This window comes from Somniosus microcephalus, unplaced genomic scaffold, assembly GCF_052327205.1.
Source record: "Somniosus microcephalus isolate GS21.2 unplaced genomic scaffold, FLI_Smic_1.0 scaffold4, whole genome shotgun sequence".
Lineage (NCBI taxonomy): Eukaryota > Metazoa > Chordata > Chondrichthyes > Squaliformes > Somniosidae > Somniosus > Somniosus microcephalus.
In genome coordinates, this window is record NW_028225191.1 from 295,497 (window position 1) to 314,660 (window position 19,164).

Consider the following 19,164-nt stretch of genomic DNA (forward strand, 5'->3'; position numbering starts at 1 on the left):
AAATGGTCTCTCATCAGTGTGAACAAGCTGGTGTTCCTTCAGTTCCCTGGGGCTTTTAAAGCTCTTCCCACAGTCAGAACATTGAAATGGTCTCTCATCAGTGTGAACAAGCTGGTGCCGCTTCAGATCCCCAGTGCTTTTAAAGCTCTTCCCACAGTCAGAACACTGAAATGGTCTCTCATCAGTGTGAACAAGCTGGTGTTCCTTCAGTTCCCTGGGGCTTTTAAAGCTCTTCCCACAGTCAGAACACTGAAATGGTCTCTCATCAGTGTGAACTCGCTGGTGTGTTTGCAGGTGGGATGAACAAACAAATCCCTTTCCAAACACGGAGCAGGTGAACGGACTGTCCCTGGTGAGACTGCACCATTGAACTTCCAACATAGACGGGGAACTGAATCCCTTCCCACCATCCCCACCTTTACCCGGTTTCTCCCTGGTGTGACGGTGTATGTGTCTCGCCAGGTCAGGCGATCGGCTGAATCCTCGTCCACGCACCGAACAAGTGTGCGGTTTGTCATCGCTGCGATCGCTGCTTTCTCCTTCCATGTGCAAAGGCCGATGATATTCAGGTCCTGATGAATCGAGCGACTCTGTCAGATCTTGACATGATGTTTGGTCTGAGCTTCCCGCCTGTAACTGCTCCACTTCTATAACCCTGTAAATTGAGATCAGAAAAGGATCAGAGGCAAACTGTTGTTTAATTTTCCCCTTTCTGACCCTAGGGGCAGTGAAGCTGATTTTCAGGCCCCAGTTGCTGCACAGGTTGTTTGAAAGGATCAGCAGTAATGGCGGCTGTAATACCCACAAGCCCCAATGCTCCAGAAAGCGCTCTGTTGACTCTGAGTCCTGCACATGTGCTCATGGCCCCCACGCTCTCCCTCCTGCTCCACAATCGCCCGTCCTGATCGGTCCGCAACGCGCATGCTCAGCACACAAAACCCCGCGGTTGGAGCATCGGGCGCGCATGAGGAGCCGCAACATCTGGTACGCATGAGCGGCTCAGGTGGGGGCGAGTCGGTGTTTTGCCTCAGCCGCCAGGGAGGTGCGCATGTGCAGGACGACCCAACATTCCTCCTGTCAGCAATCACTCCCTCGTTTCTTTAATAAAAACAGAAAATGCTGGAAATACTCAGCAGGTCAGGCAGCATCTGTGGAGAGAGAAACAGAGTTAACGTTTCAGGTTGATGACCTTTCGTCAGAACTGCTTGTTCTTTAGTGTCAGCCAGTGACTCAGTGGGTAGCTCTCTCGCCTCTGAGGCACAAAGTTGTGGGTTCAAGTCCCACTCCAGAAACTTGAACATTGAATGGCGGAGCAGGCTCGAGGGGCCAAATGGCCTACTCCTGCTCCTATTTTCTATGTTTCTATGTAAGTTTAGGGACCCTCCATGTTGACTTTGTCCGATCCAGTCACTTTTTTCCAAGTGCTCTGCTATTACATCCTTTATAATGGACTCTAGCATTTTCCCCACTACCGATGTCAGGCTTACCGGTCTGTAATTCCCTGTTTTCTCTCTACCACCTTTTTTGAATAGTGGGGTAACATTAGCTACCTGCCAATCCATGGGTACTGTTCTAGAGTCTATCGAATTTTGGAAGATGACCAGCAATGCATCTACTATTTCTAGGGCCACTTCCTTAAGTACCCTAGGATGTAGATTATCAGGCCCTGGGGATTTATCAGCCTTCAATCCCTTCAATTTCCCTAACACCATTTCCCTACAGATACTAATTTCATTCAGTTCCTCCCTTTCATCAGACCCTATGTTCCCCCGACATCTCTGGGAGGTTATTTGTGTCCTCCTTTGTGAAGACAGAACCAAAATATGTATTTAAGACCAGGACCAGTGCAAGATAGATTAAGGCGATACTTAGTACAACTAAATCAGGAGGTACAAGCACTAAATAAAGAAGTAAGGAACCAACAACAGATGAAAGATCTAGAAAGGCAGAATGCTGGACTTAAACCAGACGAGTTGCCCAGAATAGGTCAACAAGTAATGACGCAAGTTATCGGAAGAAAGGGAATGGGGCCCGTTGGATGGGGCCATGTACTGTATTAATGACAAGTGATACGTGTGTTTGTCTACAGGAACCGATGGGTATGTGATGGAAGCAATGGACCCAGGTGAAACCATTTAACACTAAAGACCCCCATCTACCCTCTCCTCTAGGGGAAAGAGCTCGGAAGACGACCAGACCTCTGTTTAAATTACAGATAAACATGGATCCAGTCGACCCTTTATATCAGAGGTTCCGTCTCGGGGAGAAGAAGCTCTCCCGGTTTACCCTCACGCCTGAGAACTCATTTTTAATGTGGAAGCAAGTCATCCTCGGTTCCGATGGACTGCCTAAGCAGAAAGAAGAAGATATAATTGGAGTAAGACTTCTTTACTCCTATACTCAAATCCTCTTGTAATGAAGGCCAGCATACCATTTGCCTTTTTAACTGCCTTTCACGACCACCGGACGTCCCAAAGCGCATTACAGCCAATGAAGTACTTTTGAAATGTATTCACTGTTGTAATGTGGGAAACGTGGCAGCCAATTTGCGCACAGCAAGCTCCCACAAAGAGCAATGTGATAATGACCAGATAATGCCTGAGCGGCTGCAGGGCATTCTGGAGGGGGAGGGTGAACAGCCAGAGGTCGTGGTCCACATTGGTACCAACGACATAGGTAAAAAGAGGGATGAGGTCCTGCAGCAAGAATTTAGGGAGCTAGGTGAAGGATTAAAGAGCAGGACCTCAAAGGTTGTAATCTCTGGATTACTCCCGGTGCCACGTGCTAGTGAGTATAGGAATAGGAAGATAGAACAGATGAATGCGTGGCTAAAGGGATGGTGCAGGAGGGAGGGCTTTAGTTTCCTGGATCACTGGGTCTGCTTCTGGGAAAGGTGGGACTTGTACAAGTCGGACGGTTTACACCTGAACCAGAGGGGAACCAATATCCTTGCGGGGAGGTTTGCTAGCACTGCTGGGGGGGTTTTAAACTAACTTGGCAGGGGGATGGGGTACAGAGTGGAGCTATAGTAGGGGGTGATTTACAGCCAAATACAGAGGAAAAAACAAGTCAGCTGGGAAGGCAGAGCAAATATGTGAAGGCAAAAGGGAATATGGCAGGGCTGGAAGGTATTTATTTTAATGCAAGGAGTCTTGCAAATAAGGTGGATGAACTGAAGTTGTTGTTGAACACATGGGAGTACGATATTGTTGCCATCACGGAGACATGGTTGAGGGAGGGTCAGGACTGGCAGCTCAATATTCCGGGGTATAGAATCTTCAGGCGAGACAGAGGGGGGTGTAAAAGGGGAGGGGGTGTTGCAATATTAATTAAAGAGTCAATTACTGCTGTAAGGAGGGATGATATATTAGCGGGTTCCTCAAATGAGGCCATATGGGTAGAACTTAAAAACAAAAAGGGGGCAAGCACTTTGCTGGGAGTGTACTATAGGCCCCCAAACAGTCAGGGGGAGATAGAGGAACAGATATGTTGGCAAATCTCAGAGAAGTGTGAAAATAATAGGGTAATAATAGTGGGGGATTTCAACTTCCCCAATATAAATTGGGATAGTCAGAGTGTGAAAGGCTTAGAGGGTGCAGAATTCTTAAAGTGCATCCAGGAGAGCTTTTTGAGCCAACATGTAGAAAGTCCTACAAGAGAGGGGGCGATACTGGACCTAATTCTGGGGAATGTAGCCGGGCAAGTGGTGGAAGTATCAGTAGGAGAGCATTTTGGCGACAGTGACCATAATTCGGTGAAATTTAAGGTGGTCATGGAAAAAGACAAAGACGGCCCGGAAATAAGGGTTCTAAATTGGGGGAAGGCCGATTTTAATATGATAAGGCAGGATCTGGCCAAAGTGGACTGGGAGCAGCTACTTATAGGAAAATCCACATCAAAACAGTGGGAGACTTTCAGAAGGGAAATAGAGAGAGTACAGCGCCAACATGTTCCTGTAAAGGTCAAGGGTGGGACCAACAAGCAAAGGGAACCTTGGATGACAAGGGAGATACAAAAATGCATTAGAAATAAAAGGGGGGCTTTTGGCAGTTACAAAAGACTAAAGACGGAAGAAGCCCTAAAGGAGTATAAAAAGTGCAGGGGCATACTTAAAAAAGAAATTAGGAAGGTGAGGAGGGGCCATGAAATAACACTGGCGAGCAAAATAAAGGAAAATCCTAAGATGTTTTATAAGTATATTAAGGGCAAGAGGATAACCAGGGAAAGGGTAGGGCCCATTAGGGACCAAAGTGGCAATCTGTGTGTAGAACCAGATGATGTAGGCGGGGTTTTAAATGAATTTTTTGCATCTGTGTTCACTATGGAGAAAGATGATGCAGACATAGAAATTGGGCAAGGGGATTGTGACATACTTGAACATATTAGCATCGAGAGGGAGGAGGTGCTAGCGGTTTTAGCAGGCCAAAAAGTGGATAAATCCCCAGGCCCGGACGAGATGTATCCCAGGCTGCTGTGGGAGGCAAAGGAGGAGATTGCAGGGGCTCTGACACAAATTTTCAGAACCTCTCTGGCCACAGGGGATGTACCAGAGGACTGGAGAACAGCTAACGTAGTACCATTATACAAGAAGGGTAGCAGGGATAAACCAGGGAATTACAGGCCAGTGAGCCTAACATCTGTGGTAGGGAAATTATTGGAAAAAATTCTGAGGGACAAAATTAGTCTCCACTTGGAGAGGCAAGGATTAATCGGGGATAGTCAGCATGGCTTTGTCAAGGGTAAATCATGTCTGACAAATCTGATTGAATTTTTCAAGGGGGTGACTAGGGAGGTGGATGAGGGAAATGCTGTGGATGTGGTTTACATGGACTTCAGTAAAGCTTTTGACAAAGTCCCGCATAGGAGACTGGTCAAGAAGGTAAGAGCCCATGGGATCCAGGGTGCCTTGGCGCGTTGGATCCTAAACTGGCTGAGTGGCAGGAGGCAGAGGGTGATGGTCGAAGGTTGCTTTTGTGACTGGAAGCCTGTGTCCAGTGGGGTACCTCAGGGATCGGTGCTGGGTCTCTTGTTGTTTGTGATCTACATAAATGATTTGGATGAGAATGTAAAAGGGATGATCAGTAAGTTTGCAGATGACACGAAAATTGGTGGGGTGGTAAATTGCAAGGAGGAAAACTTCAGGCTACAGGACGATATAGACGGGTTGGTCAGATGGGCGGAAAAGTGGCAAATGGAATTTAACCCTGAAAAGTGCGAGGTGATGCATTTTGGACGGACAAATAAGGCAAGGGAATACACAATGAGCGGTAGGACCCTAGGAAGTACAGAGGGTCAGAGGGACCTCGGTGTACATGTACATAGATCTCTGAAGGCAGCGGAACAAGTAGATAAGGTGGTTAAAAAGGCATATGGGATACTTGCCTTCATTAGCCGAGGCATAGAATATAAGAGCAGGGAGGTTATGATGGAGCTGTACAAAACGCTGGTGAGGCCACAGCTGGAGTACTGTGTGCAGTTCTGGTCGCCTCACTATAGGAAGGATGTGATTGCTTTGGAGAGGGTGCAGAGAAGATTCACCAGGATGTTACCTGGGATGGAGCGCCTCAGCTATGAAGAAAGACTAAACAGGCTGGGGTTGTTTTCCTTGGAGCAAAGAAGGCTGAGGGGGGACCTGATTGAGGTGTACAAAATGATGAGGGGCATAGATAGGGTAGACAAAGAGGAACTTTTCCCCTTATAAGGGGATCAATAACAAGGGGGCATAGATTCAGGGTAAGGGGCAGGAGATTTAGAGGGGATTTGAGGAGGAACTTTTTCACCCAGAGGGTGGTTGGAATGTGGAACTCAATGCCTAAAAGGGTGGTAGAGGCAGGAACCCTCACAACATTCAAGAAGCATTTGGATGAGCACTTGAAATGCCATTGCATACAAGGCTATGGACCAAATGCTGGAAAATGGGATTAGACTGGACAGGGATGGATGGGCGGCGCAGACACGATGGGCCGAAGGGCCTCTTTCTGTGCTGTAAAACTCTATGACTCTATGACTCTAATGTTTTTTCGTCATGTTGATTGAGGGATAAATATTGGGCTCAAAACACCGGGGATAACTTCTTCGAAATAGCACCATGGGATCTTTTACATCCACCTGAGGGAGCAGACAGGGGCCTCGGTTTAACGTCTCATCCGTAGGACGGCACCTCCAACACTGCAGCGCTCCTTCATTACTGCCCCTCCGACAATGCGGCTCTCCCGCAGCACTGTCCCTCCGACAGTGCGGCGCTCCCGCAGTACTGCCCCTCCGACAATGCGGCTCTCCCTCAGTACTGCCCCTCCGACAGTGCGGCGCTCCCTCAGTACTGCCCCTCCGACAGTGCGGCGTTCCCTCAGCACCGCACTGGAGTGTCAGCCTCGCTTTATATACTCAAGTCCCTGGAGCGGGATTTGAACCCACAACCTTCTGACTCTGCTATCCACTGAGCCACAGCTGACTCCAGTCTTTCACAGTTTCATCATAACTTCCTTGCTTTTGCACTCTACGCCTCTCCTAAAGCAGGGGAGTTATGATGAATTGTTAAACAGTTTTTTTTGCAGAGTGACCAAGGCTGTGTGTAGGAAACAATTGTGCATTTGAAAGAAGCTTGTATTGTGAAGCTTGTGCCCCTTTGCCAGGCCCGCTGCCTGCGGCCCCTCTCCCAGATTCCAGCCCCAGCTCTGTGCTGACTGAGCTGCTCTCACCTGGGGACAGCGCGTCACAATCGGCCCCAGCGCACCTGAGCTGGAGAGGAGGCCCCGCCCCCTTGCCGCGCCGCCATTGGTTGGAGGACCAGGCTGCCCAGTTCAGTCCTCCCACCTCAGCCCTCTTCCTATTGGTCAGTGCTCCCGTCAGTCAGAATCACATTGCTCCGGCTCACACCGCCACCCCGCGCGGATCAATCCGCTCCGTTCGGCGTCCGCGGAGGTCCCGCCCGCCCGACTCTCAGGTTTGGGTTTTCTCGTCTTTTACTTTATAATCTCGCTCTCCGCTCCCCCCTCACCTCGATTTAAATCGATTCCCCAACAGATGACTTTACCCCGGCCGCTGATTCCGTCTGCTCCCCGGAGGCCCCGCGCAGGCGCACTGGCAGCCTCGCACCGTTGAGAAGCTTTTCAAAAATGTTTTTTTCCAAAACAAATTGAAAACACTCATTAATTCCCCAACCTCCTCCCCTCTAAAGTGCGATTATTATTATTCTTGTTTTTCCTCATTTGTGTCGGGCGTCTTTTTTTTACCTTGCGGTGGCGTGCGCCGATCCAACCGACCCCTGGGAGTTGCGTGCTGGCGTCAGCGCGTAATCGGAGGGGGTGTGATTGACGCGAGGCGCCCGCCAATCAGGAGCACGGAAAACGCTGGGAGGACCGGGCGGGCTGACGGACCTCCAACCAATGGCGGCGCGGGAGAGGGGCGGGACCTCGGTGGGCTGCAGGCCGCTTTCCTGCTTTCATTGTCTGCAGGAGCTGTTAAAGGGAAGGGGAGGACGGGGTGGAAAAAACCCAGCTTGTGAGTGTTTATTCCTTTGCATTACCTTTATTGCAAGGCTATTCATCAAGTGCATTCAGTTAAAAACAAGTGAACCTTTTCTCTCTTTAATTTTTATCCAGAACAAAGAGCCCTGGTGCTGTGAACATTTTGGTGGGCAGCCACTTTTAAAGGGACAAAGACCAGCATTCTTCCTCCTCTCTCTCTCTCTTGTGAGTATTTGTGGTGGGTGACGGGGGGGTGAGTCAAAGGGGACTGCGGCCCCTTTTCAACAAAAACAATTGCTTGGCCATTTAAAGGGGAATGGTGGTATAGTGGTTAGCACTGTTGCCTCACAGCGCCAGAGACCCGGGTTCGAATCTGGCCTCAGGCGACTGTCTGTGTGGAGTTTGTACATTCTCCCCGTGTTTGCGTGGGTTTCCTCCGGGTGCTCCGGTTTCCTCCCACAGTCCAAAGATGTGCGGGTTAGGTTGATTGGCTATGATAAATTGACCCTTAGTGTTAGGGGGATTAAATACGTGGGGTTACAGGGATAGGGTGGGATATGTGTTGGTGTAGGGGTTACGGGGATCGGGTGGGATATGTGTCAGTGCAGGCTCGATGGGCCAAAATGGCCTCTATCTGCACTGTGGAGATTCTGTGGGTGCCCCCCAGGTATTTAAAGGGGCAGTGCCTCTCTCTGTATCATGTAAGAGCAGGGAGGTTCTGCTTGAACTGTACAAAACACCAGTTAGGCCACCGGCTAGTGCTGCGTGCAGTTCTGCTCGCCCCATTGCAGAAAAGATGTGACTGCTCGAGACGGGAGATTTATGAGGTTGTTGCCAGGACTAGAGAATTTCAGCTACAAGGAAAGATTGAATACATAGAAACATAGAAGATAATCTACATCCTAGGGTACTCGAGGAAGTGGCCCTAGAAATAGTAGATGCATTGCTGGTCATCTTCCAAAATTCGATAGACTCTGGAACAGTTCCCATGGATTGGCGGGTAGCTAATGTTACCCCACTGTTCAAAAAATGTGGTAGAGAGAAAACGGGGAATTACAGACTGGTAAGCCTGACATCGGTAGTGGGGAAAATGCTAGAGTCCATTATAAAAGACGTAATAGCAGAGCACTTGGAAAACAGTGATCGGGTCGGACAAAGTCAACATGGATTTACAAAAGGTAAATCATGCTTGACTAATCTACTGGAATTTTTTGAGGATGTAACTGGTAAAATAGATAAGGGAGAACCAGTGGATGTGGTGTATTTGGACTTTCAAAAGGCTTTCGATAAGGTCCCGCATAAGAGATAGAAACATAGACGATAGGAGCAGGAGTAGGTCATTTGGCGCCTCGAGCCTGCTCTGTCATTCAATGCGATCATGGCTGATCATCCAAGTTCAGTACCTGGTCCCTGCTTTCTCCCCATACCCCTTGATCTCTTTAGCCTTAAGAAATATATCCAACTCCTTCTTGAATATATTTAATGAATTGGCCTACACTGTCTTCTGTGGTAGAGAATTCCACAGGTTCACCACTCTCTGGGTGAAGAAATTCCTCCTCATTTCTGTCCTAAGAGGCCTACCCCTTATCCTTAGACTGTGACCCCTGGTTCTGGATTCCCCGACCATCAGGAACATCCTCCCTGCATCTAGTGTGTCCAGCCCTGCCAGAATTTTATAAGTTTCAATCAGATTCCGTCTCATTCTTCTAAACTCCAGCGAGTACAAGCCCAATCGACCCAATCTCTCCTCATACGTCATTCCTGCCATCCCAGGTATCAGCCTGGTGAATCTTGGCTGGACTCCTTCCATGGCAAGAACATCCTTCCTCAGATAAGGCGACCAAAACTACACACAATACTCAAGATGTGGTCTCACCAAGGCCCTGCACAACTGCAGCAAGACATCCTTGTTCCTGTACTCAAACCCTGTCGCTATGAAGGCCAACATACCATTTGCCTTCTTAACAGCCTGCTGCAGCTGCATGCTTACCTTCAGCGACTGGTGCACAAGGACACCCAGGTCTCGTTGCACTTCCCCTTCTCCCAATCTATTGCCATTCAGATAATAATCTGCCTTCCTGTTTTTGACACCAAAGTGAATAACCCTGCATTTATCCACATTATATTGCATCTGCCATGCTTCTGCCCAATCATCCAACCTGTCCAAATCATCCTGTAGTTTCTCGGCATCCTCCTCACAGCACACACGCCCACCCAGCTTTGGGTCGTCTGCAAATTTGGAGATATTACATCTAGTTCCCTTGTCTAGATCATTAATATATATTGTGAATAGCTGGGGTCCAAGGACCGATCCCTGTGGTACCCCACTAATCACTGCCTGCCACTCGGAAAAAGAGCCGTTTATTCCAACTATTTGCTTTCTATCTGCCAACCAGTTCTCTATCCAAGTCAATACCTTGCCCCCAATCCCATGTGCCTTAACTTTACACGCTAATCTCTTATGTGGGACCTTATCGAAAGCCTTCTGAAAGTCCAAATACACCACATCCACTGGTTCGCCCTTATCTATTTTACTAGTTACATCCTCAAAAAATTCCAGTAGATTAGTCAAGCACGATTTACCTTTTGTAAATCCATGTTGAATTTGTCTGATCCTGTCACTGTTTTCCAAGTGCTCTGCTATTACATCTTTTATAATGGACTCTAGCATTTCCCCACTACCGATGTCAGGCTTACCGGTCTGTAATTCCCCGTTTTCTCTCTACCACGTTTTTTGAATAGTGGGGTAACATTAGCTACCCTCCAATCCATGGGTACTGTTCCAGATTCCATCGAAAACCCAGCAGCTTCTCCTCCATCTCCACTCCAGCTCAAACTGCTGCAACAAAAAGACCTACACAGGAGGCAAGGGACCGACTTCCGTCACCTGCAATAAAACTCTTCCCGACAGCCACTGACTAATGGCGGCCGCAGCACTCACAATTCCCCGCGCCCCAGACACCGCTCTATCCAACGCGCTGATTTCCCCGCTGAGAGTGTGCATGCTCCCCGGGGCCGTGGGCCATTCTGGGAGCCTGGCTCCTGTCCTTTGTCCCGAGTCAGACTCGGTGGAACAGGCTGAAGAAACCGGGAAGCGGCGGCTCGGATGGGGGAGGCGCTGCACCCTGGGTTTTCTGGTGCCGGGGCTCTGGCCACACGTCCACCGGGCCCGGACGCTCTGATTCTGATTGAGGTTTTTGATGAGGTAACAGAGAGGGTTGATGAGGGCAATGAGGTTAACATGGTATTCGACAGTGTGTAAAGTTAAGGCACATGGGATTGGGGGCAAGGTATTGACTTGGATAGAGAACTGGTTGGCAGACAGAAAGCCAAGAGTTGGAATAAACAGGTCTTTTTCCGAGTGGCAGGCAGTGACTAGTGTGTTACCGCAGGGATCGGTCCTTGGACCCCAGCTGTTCACAATATATATTAATGATCTGGACGAGGGAACTAGATGTAATATCTCCAAGTTTGCAGACGACACAAAGCTGGGTGGGCATGTGTGCTGCGAGGAGGATGCCGAGAAACTCCAGTATGAATTGGATAGGTTAGGTGATTGGGCAGATGCATGGCAGATGCAATATAACGTGGATAAATGCGAGGTTATCCACTTTGGTGTCAAAAACAGGAAGGCAGATTATTATCTGAATGGCAATAGATTGGGAGAAGGGGAAGTGCAAAGAGACCTGGGTGTCCTTGTGCACCAGTCGCTGAAGGTAAGCATGCAGGTGCAGCAGGCGGTTCAGAAGGCAAATGGTATGTTGGCCTTCGTAGCGAGAGGGTTTGAGTACAGGAACAAGGATGTCTTGCTGCAGTTGTACAGGGCCTTGGTGAGACCACATCTTGAATATTGTGTGCAGTTTTGTTCGCCTTATCTGAGGAAGGATGTTCTTGCCATGAAAGGAGTGCAGCGAAGATTCACCAGGCTGATACTTGGGATGGCAGGAATGATGTATGAGGAGAGATTGGGTCGATTTGGCTTGTACTTGCTGGAGTTTAGAAGAATGAGAGGGGATCTCATTGAAACTTATAAAATTCTGACAGGACTGGACAGACTAGATGCAGGAAGGATGTTCCCGATGGTCGGGGAGTCCAGAACCAGGGGTCATAGTCTAAGGATAAGGGGTAAGCCATTTAGGACAGAGATGAGGAGGAATTTCTTCACCCAGAGAGTGGTGAACCTGTGGAATTCTCTACCACAGAAGGCAGTGGAGGCCAATTCATTAAATATATTCAAGAAGGAGTTGGATATATTTCTTAAGGCTGAAGGGATCAAGGGATATGGGGAGAAGGCAGGGACAGGGTACTGAATTTGGATGATCAGCCATGATTGCATTGAATGGTGGAGCAGGCTCGAGGGGCCGAATGACCTACTCCTGCTCCTATCTTCTATGTTTCTATGTTTCCCTCACTGATCGTGGCTCTTCACCAACACCGACTTTACAAAGAAAGCCCCGCGCGGCAGCCTGGAGCTCAGGGGCCCAGCGCACAGGCGCGGGGGAGGATGATTGACAGGGGCCCAGGGTGTGTGCTGAGCATGCGCGGTGCAGGCCGGGCGCCTGTGGAGCAGGGGAGGGCGGGGCCATGGGGCGCATGCGCGGGGTCAGCCACAACTCAGCGCGGCGGCCAGAGCGCTTTCTGGAGCGCGGGGGCTTGTGGGGATTGCAGCCGCCATTACTGTTGATCCTTTCAACCAACCTGTGCAGCAGCTGGGGCCTGAAAATCAGCTTCACTGCCCCTGGGCTGGGAAAGGGGGACATGAGACAACATTCTCCCTCTTACCCCTTTCTACACTCCCTTTACAGGGTTTTCGAAGTGGAGCATTTACAGACAGGAAGCTCAGACCAAACATCACGTCAGGATCTGACAGAGTCGCTGGATTCATCAGGACCTGAATATCATCGGCCTTTGCACATGGAAGGAGAGAGCAGCGATCGCAGCGCAGACAAACCGCACACGTGTTCCATGTGTGGACTCGGATTCAGCCGATCGCCTGACCTGGCGAGACACGTGCACCGTCACACCGGGGAGAAACCGGGTAAAGGTGGGGACAGCGGGAAGGGATTCAGTTCCCCGTCTACATCAGAAGTTCATCCGCACAGTCACCCTGGGGACAGTCCGTTCACCTGCTCCGTGTGTGGGAAGGGATTCACTTGCACATCCCACCTGCTGAGACACCAGCTTGTTCACACTGATGAGAGACGGTTTCAATGTTCCGACTGTGGGAAGAGCTTCAAATTCTCCAGGGATCTGAAGGAACACCAGCTTGTCCACACTGATGAAAGACCGTTTACATGTTCCAACTGTGGGAAGAGTTTTAAAAGCTCCAGGGTTCTGACCAGACACCAGCTTGTCCACACCTGGGAGAGGCCATTTCCCTGCTCTATGTGTGGGAAGGAATTCACTGATTCATCTACCCTGCTGATACACCAGCTTGTTCACACTGATGAGAGAGCCTTTAAATGTTCTGACTGTGGGAAGAGCTTTAAATGCCCCAGGGATCTGAAGGAACACCAGCTTGTCCACACTGATGAGAGACCGTTTACATGTTCTGACTGTGGGAAGAGTTTTAAAAGCTCCAGGGTTCTGACCAAACACCAGCAAGTTCACACCGGGGAGAGGCCATTTCCCTGCTCTGTGTGTGGGAAGGGATTCATTGATTCATCTAACTTGCTGATACACCAGCTTGTTCACACTGATGAGAGAGTGTTTACATGTTCTGACTGTGGGAAGAGCTTTAAAAGATCCGGGGCTCTGACCACACACCAGCTTGTTCACACTGGGGAGAGGCCATTTCCCTGCTCTGTGTGTGGGAAGCGATTCTCTAATTCATCCAACTTGCTGAGACACCAGCTTGTTCACACTGATGAGAGAGTGTTTACATGTTCTGACTGTGGGAAGAGCTTTAAAAGATCCAGGGCTCTGACCACACACCAGCTTGTTCACACTGGGGAGAAGCCATTTCCCTGCTCTGTGTGTGGGAAGGGATTCTTGCAGTCCACCAAACTGCTGGCACACCAGCTTGTTCACACTGATGAGAGAGCGTTTACATGTTCTGACTGTGGGAAGAGCTTTAAACGCGCCAATGACCTGCTGAGACACCAGCGAGTTCACACTGTTCTGTGGTGCAGGGCCATGTAGACAGCTGGGGTGACATGAACGTGTAATGGATGAATGTTTTATAAATTCTTGTACGATTGTTTAATCTTTCAATCTGCTGTGCTGATGATTCCCTTGATTTGACTGTTAATGTTATTTTTGTTTTTCTCCTTATCACAGGCAATTGCCTATTAAAAGTCAACCATCTCAACCAATAAAACCTGTAACATAACAAAAAAAAGTTTAAAGGAAACTTAAATGAAATTAAAATTCTATTTTCGGTGGTGATGATGCACGCCAGTCCCTCCGGTACCCACCGGTCGCGGAAGGCCTCGAGCGCGCCGGTGGACTGTTCATGTTATTACATTGAATGTACAGCACAGAAACAGGCCATTCGGCCCAACTGGTCCATGCCGGGGTTTATGCTCCACACGAGCCTCCTCCGACATATCCTCCTATGTTTATCTAGCTTCTCCTTAAATACATATATGTCGTTCACCTCAACTACTCCTTGTGGTAGTGAGTTCCACATTCTCATCACTCTCTGGGTAAAGAAGTTTCTCCTGAATTCCCTCCTGGATTTATTGGTGACTTTTATATTTATAGCCCCATAAATATGATGAGATTCTGTTAAGCTGACCAGTATGTTGTTGTACTTTGTCTTTTTCTGATGAATGAAACATTACTGAGCCCCTGTACCCGTGTTATGGGATGAAGTGCCAGACAAGTAAAGGCACAACGTCTGGGTGTGAATCGAATAATAACCTCGCGGACCGTATAGGTGTGATAACCGGACAGGCTTGTGGTTATAGTCTGGTCACAGATGGACTAAATTCCCTGAATTAGCAGGAGTTCAGGAGGCGGTCAACAGACGGGTCCAAACAATCCCATTTCCTGAGCGGTAACCAAGCTTGTGTATAAGAACAGGCCACTTAAGCCGTTGTCAGTTGGAACAGACTCGAGAAGATCGCGCGTGAATCCACTGTACTTCTATTCTCCAGATTGAGGGAATTATCACCCGATCTGTGTTAGGCAGCGCTCTTAATAAAGTCTGGAGAGACAATTTGTGTTCTTTTGAGCTTGATTATCTGGTATCCGAAACCCTGGGACTCCGGATCATTGAGTCAACCTCAGTGTGTGGAAAGGGATTCCCTGGTGTATCCCACCCGCTGTCACACCAGCGTGTCCACAGTGTGACTGCGGTGGGTCGATTCCACTGTTTCCGATGCCTTTAATCACATCCAGGGCTGAACCATGTTAATTCAGGCAATTGGGGCTTGTTAATGTTAAGAGCCCCCAATAACTAGGCTGGATTTAAAGATTATTCCCTGTTCTCCCAGTGCTAGTGAGCAGAGAGAAGCTGATGTTATAGAATCATAGGACCTGAATATCATCGACATATGTAAGCGGAAAGCAGCAATCAGAATGCGGGCAAACTGCACACGTGTCTTGTGTGTGGACGTGGATTCAACCAAAGGTGCAGCCTGGGGAGGCACAAGTGTAACCAAAGCGAGGAGAGTCTGTGCAAATGTCAGGAATGCGGGAAGGGATTCAGTTGCCTTTTGGAGCTGGAGACTCATCAACGCAGTCACTCCGTGAAATGGCCGTTCACCTGCTCCGTGTGTGGGAAGGGATTCACTCATTCAGGCTCCCTGCGGGCACACCAGCGAGTTCACACCGGGGAGAGGCCGTTCACCTGCTCCGTGTGTGGGAAGGGATTCAATCATTCATTCCATCTGCAGACACACCAGCAAGTTCACACCGGGGAGAGGCTGTTCACCTTCTCCGAGTGCGGGAAGGGATTCACTCAACAATCCGCCCTGCTGAGACACCGGCGAGTTGACACCGGGGATAAGCCGTTCGCCTGCTCTCACTGTGAGAAGAGGTTTAACCAGTCTTGCAACCTGTTGATACACGAGAGTATTCACACCGATGAGAGACCTTTTCAGTGCTCTGACTGCGAGAAGGGCTTCAGAAGATCCAGTGACCTGATACTGCACCAGCGAGTTCACACCGGGGAGAGGCCGTTCACCTGCTTCGTGTGTGGGAAGGGATTCACTCTCTCCTCTGCCCTGCTGATACACCAGCTGGTTCACACTGACGATATGCCGTTCACCTGCTCCGAGTGCGGGAAAGGATTCGCTCGTCCCTCCACTCTGCGGGAACACCAGCTGGGTCACACTGACGAGAAGCCATTCTCCTGCTCTGAGTGCGGGAAAAGATTCACTCGTCTCGCCTATCTGCGGGAACACCAGCTGGTTCACACTGACGAGAGGCCGTTTAAATGTTCCGACTGCGACAAGAGTTTCAAATGCTCCAAGGACCTGAAGAAGCATCAACGCATCCACACCGGGGAGAGGCCATTCAGCTGCTCTCACTGTGGGAAGAGGTTTACGCACTCACCCAGTCTTCGGAATCACCAGTTCACCCACACTGGGAAGAGGCCGTTCCCCTGCTCAGTGTGTGAAAAGGGATTCACCAGTTCATCTCACCTGCTGAGACACCAGCGAGTTCACACCTGAGCGCACTGGTTCCATTCTGCTGTTAATCACATGAAGGACTATTCTGTGTTAATAATGGCAATTACAGGGTCGGGGGCGGTGGGACCATTTGAAGATGCTGATAACCCCAGTAACTCGGCTGGAGTTTAAGAGGGGTCAGCCTCGGCTCAGTGGGTGACACTCTCACCTCTAGAGTCAGAAGGTCGTGGGTTTGAGTCCCACTCTGGAGACTTGAGCACATAATCTAGGCTGACACTCCAGGGCAGTACTGAGGGAGAGCTGCTCTGTCAGAGGTGCCACACTATTTGCCGCCTTAACCGCCTGCTGCACCTGCATGCTTACCTTCAGTGACTGGTGCACAAAGACACCCAGGTCTTGTTGCACTTCCCCATCTCCCAATCTATTGCCATTCAAATAATAATCTGTCTTCCTGTTTTTGCCACCAAAGTGGATAACCTCGCATTTATCCGCATTATACTGCAGCTGCCATGCATCTGCCCAATCACCCAACCTGTCCAAATCATACTGGAGTTTCTCTGAATCCTCCTCACAGCACACACGCCCACCCAGCTTTGTGTCATCTGCAAACTTGGAGATATTACATCTAGTTCACTCATCTAGATCATTTATATATATTGTGAATAGCTAGGGTCCTAGCACCGATTCCTGCAGTACCCCACTAGTCACTGCCTGCCATTCGGAAAACTACCCGTTTATTCCAACTCTTTGCTTCCTGTCTGCCAGCCAGTTCTCTATCCAAGACAGTACCTTACCCCCAATCCCGTGGGCTTTTACATTGCATGCTAATCTCTTATGCGGGACCTTATCGAACACCTTCTGAAAGTCCAAATACACCACATCCACTGGTTCTCCCTTATCTATTCTACCAGTTACATCCTCAAAAAATTCCAGTAGATTAGTCAAGCATGATTTACCTTTTGTAAATCCATGTTGACTTTGTCCGATCCTGTCACTGTTTTCCAAGTGCTCTGCTATTACATCTTTTATAATGGACTCTAGCATTTTCCCCACTACCGATGTCAGACTTACCGGTCTATAATTCCCCATTTTCTCTTTACCACCCTTTTTAAATAGTGGGGTAACATTAGCTACCCTCCAATCCATGGGAACTGTTCCAGAGTCTATAGAATTTTGGAAGATGATCAGCAATGCATCTACTATTTCTAGGGCCACTTCCTTCAGTACCCTAGGATGTAGATTATCAGGCCCTGGGGATTTATCGGCCTTCAGTGCCATCAATTTCGCTAATACCATTTCCCTACTAATACTGATTTCATTCAATTCCTCCCTCTCATTAGACCGTATGTTCCCCAACACCTCTGGGAGGTTATTTGTGTTGTCCTTTTTAAGACAGAACCAAAGTATGTATTTAATTGTTCTGCCATTTCTTTGTTCCCCATATTAAATTCCCCTGATTCTGACTGAAAGGGACCTACGCTTTACTTCACCAACCTTTTTCTCTTCTCATATCTATAGAAGCTTTTACAGTCAGTTTTTATGTTCCCTGCAAGCTTACTCTCAATCTATTTTCCTCCTCTTAATTAATCCCTTTGTCCTCCTTTGCTGAATCCTAAACGGCTCCCAATCCTCAGGTTTGCTGCTGTTTCTGGCTTAATTATATGTCCTCTCCTTGGATCTTATGCTATCCCTAATTTCCCTTGTTAGCCACGGTTGAGTCACCTTTTTTGTTTTATTTTTATCCCAAACAGTGATGAACAAATTCTGTAGATCATCCATGCGATCTTTAAATGTTTGTCATTGCCTATCCACCATCAACCCTTTAAGTAACATTCCACAATCCATCCTAGCCAACTCATGTCTCACACCATCGTAGTTTTGTGGTAAACCACTGTTTGTATTCCACTGTGTACATGTTTGTACATGCCTCGGCTGACACCTCCCACAAGTCCAGGTATAAAGGTGACTGCTCCACAGTCCCTCTGTATTCTGGACTGGTCGACCACTCGAGGCACGCCTTCATTCTCTTGTTAATAAAAGCCTGTTAGTTACTCGCTTAACCTCAGTCTCTTGAGTGATTGATAGCGCATCAATTTTATTAACAAGTTTTTTTTATAATGGAGAAGATCCTCACACCAGCATGCCTGGACTTAGACCATCGGGAGGCGGACGCATCCACCAAGTTTGCTCACTGGCTTAGGTGCTTTGAAAAATTCCTGATCGCCTCCGCTGCAACGGTTAAATCGGATGAGGACAAACTGGATGTCCTGACCTCCAAAGTGAACCACCGAGCGTACTCGGTCATCCAGGACGCGACCTCGTACACGGCTGCTATCAAGCTCCTCAAGGACCAGTACACGCGCCCAGTGAATGAGGTGTACGCCAGGCACCTCCTGGGGAGTCGTAAACAACAACCTGGGGAATCGACCGAGGAATACCTTCAGGCACTGTCTGTGCTTGGCCGGGCCTATGGTTGTAAGGATGTAAAGGCCGCCGTGTACACAGAGGAACTTATCCGGGACGCTTTTGTAGCGGGCCACAGGTCCAATTACACCCGACAGCGACTGTTGGAGCAGAGTGACCTCGACCTCAACAAGGCCTCTGAACTCGCACTATCATTGGACGCAGCCTACCGGGGCATGGATGCCTACTCCTCTGCACTGTGGACGCTGCGGGGAACGACAGCCTGGGACACGGTAGGACCATCTCATAGCGCCGTGCCACCCCAGCCACATCCCAGCAACAGCCCAACTACCGCAGCAGTGTCCCAAGGCCAGAAATGCTACTTCTGTGGCCAGGCCAAACACCGCAGAGCGCGCTGCCCGGCGAAAAATGCGATCTGCTCGGGCTGCGGGAAGAAGGGACACTACGCCAGCGTCTGCAGGGCCAAAGCCACCCTGAACCCCAGCAGCACCGCGTGCGGGCCGCCATCTTGGGCCTCCCCAGCCATGTGCGAACCACCGGAACAGCAGCCATTTTGGACGCCTCCAGCCACATGGGGATCATGGACGCCGCCATCTTGGACGCCAGCCGGGATGCAGCAGGCCCCCAACACCGCCTCATCTGATACCCACAACGACACACCGACCCCTACGTTGGCCTCCGTTACGCTGGACCAA

At 49.3% G+C, this 19,164-nt stretch overlaps 1 protein-coding gene across 1 annotated transcript; it reads left to right on the forward strand.

Moving 5' to 3' along the window:
- The first annotated feature begins 964 nt into the window (after window positions 1–964).
- On the forward strand, window positions 965–16,111 carry LOC147084021 (uncharacterized). The gene is made up of 2 exons (XM_085979936.1): window positions 965–984; window positions 15,043–16,111. The coding sequence occupies exons 1-2, from the start codon at window positions 965–967 to the stop codon at window positions 16,085–16,087; spliced, it is 1,065 nt and encodes a 354-aa protein (XP_085836062.1). The 3' UTR covers window positions 16,088–16,111.
- The last annotated feature ends 3,053 nt before the right edge of the window (window positions 16,112–19,164 follow it).